Here is a 12,007-nt window from a genome sequence, read left to right on the forward strand (position 1 = left end):
ATGATACCTGTCGCGAGCCTCAATATTCATCGGACCACATACATCAGTATGTATGATTTCCAACAAATATGTTGCTTGCTTCATTGTTCCGGAGAACGGCGTTTTAGTCATCTTGCCCATAAGGCATGGTTCGCAAGCATCAAGTGATTCATAATCAAGTGATTCCAAAATCCCATCAGCATGGAGTTTCTTCATGCGCTTTACACCAATATGACCTAAATGGCAGTGCCATAAATAAGTTGCACTATCATTATTAACTTTACATCTTTTGGTTTCAATATTATGAATATGTGTATCACTAAGATCGAGATCCAATGAACTATTTTCATTGGGTGTGTAACCATATAAAGTTTTATTCATGTAAACAGAACAACAATTTATTATTTTACTTAAATGAATAACCGTATTACAATAAACATGATCAAATCATATTCATGCTCAACGCAAACACCAAATAACACTTATTTAGTTTCAACACTAATCCCGAAATTATAGGGAGGGTGCGATGATGATCATATCAATCTTGGAACCACTTCCAACACACATCGTTACTTCACCCTTAACTAGTCTCTGTTTATTCTGCAACTCCCGTTTCGAGTTACTAATCTTAGCAACTGAACTAGTATCAAATACTTAGGGTTTGCTATAAACACTAGTAAAGTACACATCAATAACATGTATATCAAATATACTTATGTTCACTTTGCCATCCTTCTTATCCGCCAATCACTTGGGGTGATTCCGTTTTCGGTGACCAGTCCCTTTGCAGTATAAGCACTTAGTCTCAGGCTTAGGACCAGACTTGGGCTTCTTCACTTGAGCAGCAACTTGCTTGCCGTTCTTCTTGAAGTTCCCCTTCTTCCCTTTGCCCTTTTCTTGAAACTAGTGGTCTTATCAACCATCAACACTTGATGTTTTTCTTGATTTCTACCTTCATTGATTTCATCATCACGAAGAGCTTGGGAGTTGTTTCCGTTATCCATTGCATATTATAGTTCATCACGAAGTTCTACTAACTTGGTGATGGTGACTAGAGAATTCTGTCAATCACTATCTTATCTGGAAGATTAACTCCCACTTGATTCAAGCGATTGTAGTACCCAGACAATCTGAGAACATGCTCACTAGTTGAGCGATTCTCCTCCATCTTTTAGCTATAGAACTTGTTGGAGACTTCATATCTCACAACTCGGGTATTTGCTTGAAATATTAACTTCAACTCCTGGAACATCTCATATGGTCCATGACGTTCAAAACGTCTTTGAAGTCCCGATTCTAAGCCGTTAAGCATGGTGCACTTAAACTATCAAGTAGTCATCATATTGAGCTAGTTAAACGTTCATAACGTTTGCATCTGCTCCTGCAATAGGTCTGTCACCTAGCGGTGCATCAAGGACATAATTCTTCTGTGCAGCAATGAGGATAAACCTCAGATCACGGATCCAATCCGCATCATTGCTACTAACATCTTTCAACACAATTTTCTCTAGGAACATATCAAAATAAACACAGGAAAGCAACAACGCGAGCTATTGATCTATAATTTGCAAAATACTACCAGGACTAAGTTCATGATAAATTTAAGTTCAATTAATCATATTACTTAAGAACTCCCACTTAGACAGACATCCCTCTAATCCTCTAAGTGATCACGTGATCCAAATCAACTAAACCATGTCCGATCATCACGTGAGATGGAGTAGTTTCAATGGTGAACATCACTATGTTGATCATATCTACTATATGATTCACGCTCGACCTTTCGGTCTCCGTGTTCCGAGGCCATATCTGCATATGCTAGGCTCGTCAAGTTTAACCTGAGTATTCTGCATGCGCAACTGTTTTGCACCCGTTGTATTTGAACGTAGAGCCTATCACACCCGATCATCACGTGGTGTCTCAGCACGAAGAACTTTCGCAACGGTGCATACTCAGGGAGAACACTTCTTGATAATTTAGTGAGAGATCATCTTATAATGCTACCATCAATCAAAGCAAGATAAGATGCATAAAAAGATAAACATCACATGCAATCAATATAAGTGATATGATATGGCCATCATCATCTTGTGCTTGTGATCTCCATCTCCAAAGCACCGTCATGATCACCATCGTCACCGGCGCGACACCTTGATCTCCATCGTAGCATCGTTGTCGTCTCGCCAATCTTATGCTTCCACGACTATCACTACCGTTTAGTAATAAAGTAAAGCATTACATCGCGATTGCATTGCATACAATAAAGCGACAACCATATGGCTCCTGCCAGTTGCCGATAACTCGGTTACAAAACATGATCATCTCATACAATAAAATTCAGCATCATGCCTTGACCATATCACATCACAACATGCCCTGCAAAAACAAGTTAGACGTTCTCTACTTTGTTGTTGCATGTTTTACGTGGCTGCTACGGGCTTAAGTAAGAACCAATCTCACCTACGCATCAAAACCACAACGATAGTTTGTCAAATAGACTCCGTTTTAACCTTCGCAAGGACCGGGCATAGCCATACTTGGTTCAACTAAAGTTGGAGAGACAGTCGCCCGCAAGCCATCTCTGTGCAAAGCACGTCGAGGGAACCGGTCTCGCGTAAGCGTACGCGTAAGGTTGGTCCGGGTCGTCTCGTCCAACAATACCGCCGAACCAAAGTATGACATGCTGGTAGGCAGTATGACTTGTATCGTCCACAACTCACTTGTGTTCTACTCGTGCATATAACATCAACATAAATAACCTAGGCTCTGATACCACTGTTGGGTTTCGTAGTAATTTCAAAAAAATTCATACGCACACGCAAGATCATGTGATGCATAGCAACGAGGGGAGAGTATTGTCTACGTACCCAACGCAGACCGATTGCGGAAGCGGTGACACGACGTAGAGGAAAAGTCGTACGTCTTCTCGATCCAACCGATCAAGCACCGAAACTACGGCACCTCCGAGTTCGAGCACACGTTCAGCTTGATGACGATCCCCGGCCTCCGATCCAGCAAAGTGTCGGGGATGAGTTCCGTCAGCACGACGGCGTGGTGACGATCTTGATGTACTACAGCAGCAGGGCTTCGCCTAAACTCCGCTACAGTATTATCGAGGAATATGGTGGCTGGGGGCACTGCACACGGCTAAGGAATAGATCACGTGGATCAACTTGTTGTTCCTTTGGTGCTAGCCCTGCCCCTCTATTTATATGTTGAGCCCCGGGGTCGAAACTTGGAGCAAAAGCCTCCTCAAAGTCGGTTTTGCCCGAAAGGCAAGAGTCCCACTCGGACTCCAGGACCAAACGCCACAATCCTTGGCGTCTGGCCCAGACGCCATGGGCCTCGGCGTCTGGCCCAGGGCCAGACGCCAGGGTCTCCGGCGTTTGGCCCCCTGGCCTCCGCAAAACTCCTTTTGCACCGACCTAAAGCCTCATGGGCTTGACCCCTTGGCCTAACCATATCATCCAATATATGAATCTTTACGTCTCGACCATTTCGAGACTCCTCGTCATGTCCCCGATCTCATCCGGGACTCCGAACTCCTTCGGTACATCAAAACATGTAAACTCATAATATAACTGTCATCGTAACCTTAAGCGTGCGGACCCTACGGGTTCGAGAACAATGTAGACATGACCGAGACACATCTCTGGTCAATAACCAATAGCGGGACCTGGATGCCCATATTGGCTCCTACATATTCTACGAAGATCTTTATCGGTCAGACCGCATAACAACATACGTTGTTCCCTTTGTCATCGGTATGTTACTTGCCCGAGATTCGATCGTCGGTATCCAATACCTAGTTCAATCTCGTTACCGGCAAGTCTCTTTACTCGTTCCGTAATACATCATCTCACAACTAACATATTAGTTGTAATGCTTGCAAGGCTTATGTGATGTGTATTACCGAGAGGGACCAGAGATACCTCTCCGACAATCGGAGTGACAAATCCTAATCTCGAAATACGCCAACCCAACATCGACCATTGGAGACACCTGTAGTACTCCTTTATAATCACCCAGTTACGTTGTGACGTTTGGTAGTACCCAAAGTGTTCCTCCGGTAAACGGGAGTTGCATAATCTCATAGTCATAGGAACATGTATAAGTCATGAAGAAAGCAATAGCAACATACTAAACGATCGGGTGCTAAGCTAATGGAATGGGTCATGTCAATCAGATCATTCTACTAATGATGTGACCTCGTTAATCAAATAACAACTCATTGTTCATGGTTAGGAAACATAACCATCTTTGATTAACGAGCTAGTCAAGTAGAGGCATACTAGTGACACTTTGTTTGTCTATGTATTCACACATGTATTATGTTTCCGGTTAATACAATTCTAGCATGAATAATAAACATTTATCATGAAATAAGGAAATAAATAATAACTTTATTATTGCCTCTAGGGCATATTTCCTTCAGTAACAAACCATTGGTAAGTTGAATATTAGTGCAGTAAAACCTGGGGACGCTCCCACTATAAACATGAGCCATGTGCTTCAAACAGTACATACTCGGAGGTCTGAGGTTCGTGGAAGATAAAACAGTTAAAAGTTATTAGCAACCATATTAGTGTAAGCAGCGCCGTGCGGGCGACAGAAGGAACCGAGATGCAGGGCGGGAGAAAGATCAATTGAAGCAACCACTTGTTGGGCCAGAGGGTAGAGTGAGTGTGGTGCGGGCCATGGTCCTTGTAATGGGTTCGCCTTATATAAGCGAACGGATGCGCTGTGTAGGGATCAAGTTTGAATTGAGAATATTCTGAACCTCTCTCTGTCTTATCTTCTCCTTCCTCCTGCCGATCCCCTTGCTCTGCTTCCTTCCTCACCCTCCTCGCCGTCACCGATCCCCGTCCGTCCCCGAGGGCGTGACAGTCTGGTATCAGAGCTTTGGCCGCGATTCGCCGCGCCGCTGCGCCGCAGCACCACAAAAATTTTCCCCAATTCGTACCCGGCAAATCCGAGGCGACGGTAGCGGATCACCTTAGTGTTCGATCTGCGTAATTCCTGACCTGAGGTGGGTTGATTTGGGGGAAGCCGGCGACCACGACGACATTCAAGCCCAACCCGCAGTCGCGCTTCCTGGCGGACGAGATGGAGGCGCTCCAGGAGCGGATGCTGAAGGAATTTGCGGCGCTTCGAGCCACGCAGAACAAGTTGGATGTGGTTGATGGGATCCGTGCGCAGCTCGAGGCTCTCGACGCCAAATTATCGGAGCAGTCAGCGCGGTTGGATCAGGTACAAGTCAAGGTCGACCTCTCGTGCGACACGCTGGGGCTGGTGCAGCAGAATCAGGCGCACTCTACGCAGGTGCACAAGCAACAGGACACCACGGAAGCGTCTTCCCCAACTGCGTCAGAAGTCTCAGATGGCATTCTGGGGGCAGGGCCGAAATTGCCTGGGCGACCGCCTCCCCGTCTGATTCAGGTACCTGATACTGCTCCTGTTATACAGCAACCTGTGACTCCGGTGTGTGATGAGAACACGAGCAAACGGCAATGGATGCCGAAGATGGATTTTCCACGTTTTGATGGTACTGAAGTCAGGATTTGGTTGGACAAGTGTGAGGCATTTTTCAGATTGTACAACATCCCTGACAGCTTCAAGGTTACTTCGGCATCACTGTATCTGTCAGATAACGCAGCCCATTGGTACCAAGCGTTCAAGCAGACCGGGGCATTTCACACATGGGAACAATTCTGTGCTGCTGTATTGTTGGAATTTGATGTCGATGTGTACAGGTAGAAGATGAAGGAGCTGATGATGTTGAAATAGTTGGGCACAGTGGATGAGTATAAGCAGCAATTTCTACAGCTGGTGTACACAGTGAGACTCTACGAGCCTACACTCAGTGAGACGTTCCTAGTGACCAGGTTTATCATGGGTCTGAAGGATGAGTTACGATCAGTGGTGGAGTTTCAGATTCCTTACTCTGTGCAAGTAGCATCTCAGTATGCTTCTGTCCAGGAGGGTTTGTTGCTGCAACAGAAAAACAACAAACCAGGTTTCACTAAGGCCGTTTATGGCAAGACAAACAATAGAACTGGGCTGGCCACGGGGGAGCTATGGAAAGCCAAACAACTGAAGGAATATAGGCGTGCAAATGGTTTGTGTTACAAGTGTGGAGAAAAGTTTGTGCCAGGGCATGTGTGTCATCAGACAGTAGCAGAAAAAGCTCAGTTGAAGGCTGCAGAAGCTGTGGATCCACATGAGATAATTTCTGATGCTGTTTTAGATGCACTGATCACTGGAGAAACAGAAGAATGTGCCACTGTATCTGCTACAGCTCTATCTGGAGCTGCTCATCCGAAAACAATTCAACTGAGGGCATTGGTGGGCAATAAAGTAGTACTGATTCTAGTAGACTCTAGCAGTACTCACACCTTTGTGGATCAGTCCTTATTGGATAAGATTGTTGTCACTGCACAAAAACTAGAAAGACCAATGCCTGTGAAGGTAGCCAACGGAAACATCATAAACTGTACTGAAAGTGTTCCTGCACTGACCTGGTGGATTCAAGGGCACAGTTTTTGCAGTTCCATGCAAGTGTTACCACTAGGAGGACATGATATCATATTAGGCATGGATCGGTTGGAACAGTGGGGTGTGATGAAATGTCATTGGGCTGCTAAGTGGATTCAGTTTCAGTACAAAGGGCAAGATGTCAGATTACAATGGGTGTTACCAGTAAAACAAGATCACATTGAGGAGGTGTCAGCAGAATAGCTAGCTAAATGGGAAAAAGGGAATGATGTTTGGGCAACTGCCCTGCTCAACAGAATTGTCATGGCACCTGTTATGGAAACACCTCCAGCTGTGCAACAAGTTCTAGACAGAAACAAAGAGGTGTTCAGAGATCCAAAAACTCTACCTCCCCACAGAGCTTTTGACCACACCATTAATCTGCTTCCAGATGCAATGTTTGTTAACTGTAGGCCCTATAGATACTCTCCTTTACAGAAAGATGAAATAGAGAAACAGGTCAAGGAAATGCTAGATGTTGGATTGATCACACCTAGTATGAGCCCATTTGCTGCACCTGTGCTATTGGTTAAGAAGAAGGATGGCACATGGAGGTTCTGTGTGGATTACAGGAAGCTCAATGCTGTGACTGTTAAGAATAAATTTCCCATGCCAGTCATTGATGAAATACTGGATGAGTTAGGAGGAAGAAAATGGTTTTCCAAACTGGATCTTAAGGCTGGTTACCATCAAATAAGAATGAAAGAGGAAGATGAATTCAAGACAGCTTTTAAAACACATCATGGGCAGTTTCAGTTCAGAGTGATGCCCTTTGGATTGGCTACTGCCCTAGGAACTTTTCAATGTGTGATGAATTTCCTGTTTGCAGGGCCAAATAGGAAGTTTGTGCTGGTATTCATGGATGATATATTAATATTCAGTTTCACTCTTGAGGAGCATCTGGAACACTTGCAATCTGTGTTTGATATTCTCAGAGAGAATAAGTTGTGTGTCAAGGAATCTAAATGTGTGTTTGCTCAGAACTCTCTGGAATATTTAGGGCACATTATTTCTGACCAAGAGGTAGCAACAGACCCTGCTAAAACTGAGGCCATGGTACAGTGGCCTGTGCGAACCAATGTCACTGAATTGAGAGGGTTTTTGGGCCTCACAGGATATTATAGGAAGTTTGTGAGAAACTATGGGCTGTTAGCCAAACCTCTCACTACCTTGCTTCAGAAACAGGCCTTTGTATGGACTGATGCAGCTCAACAGGCTTTCCAGCTACTCAAGCAAGCCATGATCAACACACCAGTGCTAGCTCTTCCTGACTTCAACAAGACCTTCACTATAGAGACAGATGCCTGCAATACAGGAGTGGGAGCAGTGTTGTCTCAGGAGGACCATCCAGTGGCCTTCTACAGCAAAGCACTGGGAGTCAACAACCAGAAAAAGTCCATATATGAAAAGGAATTCCTAGCAATAATGATGGCAATTGACAGATGGAGATCTTATTTATCTAGAGCACCTTTTGTGATCAAAACTGACCATCAGAGTTTGTGCCACCTAGGAGACCAAAATTTAACTTCAGATTTGCAAAGGAAAGCAATGACCAAATTGGTAGGGTTGCAATTCACTATACAGTATAAGCGAGGAGTGGAAAATTCAGCAGCTGATGCTCTGTCTAGAGTTGCCCACCTGTTTCAAGTGCAATCTGTGTCCACCAGTAAACCAGTTTGGGTGCAAGAAATACTGAATTCTTACTCAGTGGATCCTATAGCCTCTTCAATGCTGCAAAGGTTGGCTGTGGACCCAAATGCTTGTCCTGGATTCCAATTACAAGAAGGTCTGATCAAACAAGATCACAGGATTTGGGTAGGAGCCAACACAGGCCTCCAAACCAAACTGATCCAAGCTTTTCACTCAAGTCCTGTGGGAGGCCATTCTAGAATCCTTCCAACATATCACAGAGTGAAGCAGCTATTCAGTTGGCACGGGATGAAAGTGGATGTGGAAAACTTTGTGAAGCAATGTGCCACTTGCCAACAGGCAAAACATGAACTGTGCAAAAAGCCTGGATTGTTGCAGCCTCTTCCTGTGCCTGACAGCCCATGGCAAGAAATCAGCATGGATTTTATTGAAGGTTTGCCCAAGTCAGACGGATATAGTGCAATTTTGGTGGTGGTCGATCGTTTTACTAAAGTGGGTCACTTTCTGCCTTTAAAGCATCCGTTCACTGCTGCATCTGTGGCCAAAGTTTTCTTAAACAACATAGTAAAACTGCACGGTTTGCCTCTGGCTATAGTTTCAGACAGAGATAAGATCTTCACTAGCTCCTTCTGGAAAGAGCTATTTCGTGTGTGGGGCACTGAGCTACAGATGAGCACAGCCTACCATCCACAAACTGACGGCCAAACAGAGTGTGTCAACCAATGTCTCGAGATGTATTTGCGCTGTGCGGTACATGATTCTCCGAAGAAGTGGGCATCTTGGCTTCCACAGGCTGAATTTTGGTACAACTCTGCATATCACTCATCGTTGGGCTGTACACCATTCCAGGCGCTCTATGGTCATGCTCCCAATATGGGCCAACTGATGGGACATGCTACATCTCACAACTCCGATGTACACACTTGGCTGGCAACTCATACGGAGCACAATGCAGCTCTGAAGGAACACCTGACAAGAGCTCAAGGCAAGTACAAACTGTTTGCCGATCGGAAGCGCTCAGAGAGGGAGTTTGCTATCAGCGAAATGGTGTACTTAAAGTTACAACCGTACGCCCAATCAACTGTGATCAATCGTCCTTGTCACAAGTTGGCTCTCAAATATTTTGGTCCATACAAAATTTTGGAGAAAATAGGGACAGCAGCATACCGCCTGGAGCTACCAAGAGGGAGCCAGGTACATCCGGTCTTCCATGTCTCCCAGTTGAAGGGACATGTGCCTGATCATACCCCAGTGTTCACCACATTACCGGTTCCAGTGGATCTGTCAGCACCAGGAGTAGTACCTGAAGAAATCCTCGATCGTCGTCTGGTCAAGAAGGGCAATGCCGCGCACCTACAGATTTTGGTGAAATGGGCAACAATTCCTGCTTCGACAGCAACCTGGGAAGATCACGAGGTGCTCAAGTCGCGGTACCCAAGCGCACCAGCTTGGGGCAAGCTGGTTCTTCAGGGGCGGGTACTGTAAGCAGCGCCGTGCGGGCGACAGAAGGAACCAGATGCAGGGCGGGAGAAAGATCAATTGAAGCAACCACTTGTTGGGCCAGAGGGTAGAGTGAGTGTGGTGTGGGCCGTGGGCCTTGTAATGGGTTCGCCTTATATAAGCGAACGGATGCGCTGTGTAGGGATCAAGTTTGAATTGAGAATATTCTGAACCTCTCTCTGTCTTATCTTCTCCTTCCTCCTGCCGATCCCCTTGCTCTGCTTCCTTCCTCACCCTCCTCGCCATCGCCGATCCCCGTCCGTCCCCGAGGGCGTGACAATTAGTTACCACAAATGAAAGTTCATGTCACTCATATTAGTTATCAGAAGGCATACATTACACGTTGATAGGCCAAAACATACCAAATCACATGATGTACATGTCACATTCAACAAGTAGAAAAAAGAGCATTACATGGCCCCAAGTTTCATGCTTGACAGGTTATTGCTCAGCGACTCAACAGTTTCTTCAGGTGAATCGTCATTTGCATGTAAAACTGGTTCTGGTTCTTCAACATGCACAGGAGAAACCTTATCCTCCAATTCTGCTTCGAGGTTTCTGAATTCCTCTTCTATATCTTCTTCATCAGCCAATGAATCCAAAGGTGCTGATTCTGCATAACAATTGGATCAGAACATAAAAGACTACCTACATATAAAGATCCATTGATTTGTCACAAATTAAGAAGAAGAAAAAAGTTGCTTCCGTTGCCCAAAGGCCTATATATATAGTATGTAGGGCACGGAAATCTAAACCAAATACATTATGAGGCCAAACCCAGATAATAAAATTATACTCGTATAAGTCTGTATGCATGGTTTTACCATGGAAAATATTTTACAGCGTAAACAAGATTAGGACAGTGCTGTACACGCTAACTAGTAAGTACAACTAAGAACATGATCATTTGCACAAAAATGAATGCCTATGAGAAATAATGCATATCCATTTCATCTCTAAACTGACTGCACATGGAACTCAAATATGTGTCGTATCAACGGATGATCAAACCAAAACACAAAATAATACTACCTCCGTCCTGGTTTATTAGACCCCTTTGTAATTTATGCTAAAATTTGACCAAAGATTTAACTGACAAAATGTTAGTGTATGTCAACAAAAATTATATCGTTGGATTCGTATTTGAACATAATTTTCAATGAAATTCGTGACATGCATGAACATTTTGTTAGTTAAATTTATGGTCAAAATTTGGCACATATTACAATGGGGACCAATAAACCAGGGCGGAGGTAGTATGAAACTAGGTTTCATACCCATTCAGACGGGTTGGGTTTGGTGCAAAATGAAGAGTCCAGTCAGTATTGGGTTGGCCTGGCTAGGTTAGATTTGGGAACTTGGGTTGGATCAGATTTGGACTGGGTTGAGCTTTGAATGTTCAGATATGTGCAAGACTTTCACTATATTTCAGGTTGGTTGACAGCGGAAGAATGAGCCCAAAAAATCTCAAACTTATGACTATGCAGAGGTTTGCATATAATTGAACTCCTGGCAAGTTGCATATTACTTCTCCCTATGTATAAAGAGAGCACATACAGGAAGAAAAAAAACTATCTTGTGTCTACAAGATAAACTTCCTCAACTGGAAGCTGGAAATTCCAAATTGACAACTTACCTAAGGCAACGTTAATTTTTCTTTGCGCTGCAACAAGGTCATCGACCTCCTTTAGGTGGGTATTAATGTCCTCTATGCTGACATTATGCTCCTTCATTGCCTTCATACCAATTTGGATTGCTTCATAAACCTAATAGAAGATACCGCATGTAAAGAGTTAATTATTTATATAACACGTCCATTTTTGGTTACATGACTATCTATGATTGGACATCTGTCTCTTGTACAATTACAGTACCTGTTTGGTTGATTCAGCACTAGCAATCAGGCTTATAACTTCTTCAACCCTCTCTAATAGTTGTGTACATTTGTTCCTGCTTTCTGATAATAATTTAGACTGCCTCACATAACGAAAAGCCCCCTGTTTGTCTCCGGCCTTGAAGGACATCAACGCCGCTCTCCTTGAACTATAAAAATATGGATATTTAATACAAATTCTAGCATTGCCATTCAACAACTCAACCAAAATAAAAATAACGAAGCTTCAGAATCGAAGTATGATCATGGACTTGGCACTTAATGTAGTCTTCCTAATTCTTTACATATTTCAGATCTCACTAATGCTGAATTATCAACAATACTTGTAGCTATGACATAATTCAAAAATGTGGAAAGGCAAATCCTGTAGCACCAAAAACAGTAATAAAAACACCATACTGGAACATACACACTCATCTCTTAAGTTACAACAAAAGCAGAAAATAACCC

At 43.9% G+C, this 12,007-nt stretch overlaps 1 protein-coding gene across 2 annotated transcripts in view; it reads right to left on the minus strand.

Annotated features, from left to right (window-relative positions):
- Nucleotides 1-9,947: 9,947 nt before the first annotated feature.
- LOC123069313 (uncharacterized) overlaps nt 9,948-12,007 on the minus strand; it is a 4,247-nt gene continuing 2,187 nt past the window's right edge. For both annotated transcript variants that reach the window (XM_044492142.1, XM_044492141.1), the window contains exons 6-8: nt 11,538-11,706; nt 11,300-11,429; nt 9,948-10,276 (exon numbers count right to left, since the gene is read on the minus strand). In XM_044492142.1, the coding sequence (XP_044348077.1) occupies nt 10,074-10,276; nt 11,300-11,429; nt 11,538-11,706 (502 nt within the window). In that variant the 3' untranslated portion in view covers nt 9,948-10,073. The remainder of the gene's footprint in view (nt 10,277-11,299; nt 11,430-11,537; nt 11,707-12,007) is intronic.

Source organism: Triticum aestivum, chromosome 3B (assembly GCF_018294505.1).
Source record: "Triticum aestivum cultivar Chinese Spring chromosome 3B, IWGSC CS RefSeq v2.1, whole genome shotgun sequence".
NCBI classification, from domain to species: Eukaryota; Viridiplantae; Streptophyta; class Magnoliopsida; order Poales; family Poaceae; genus Triticum; species Triticum aestivum.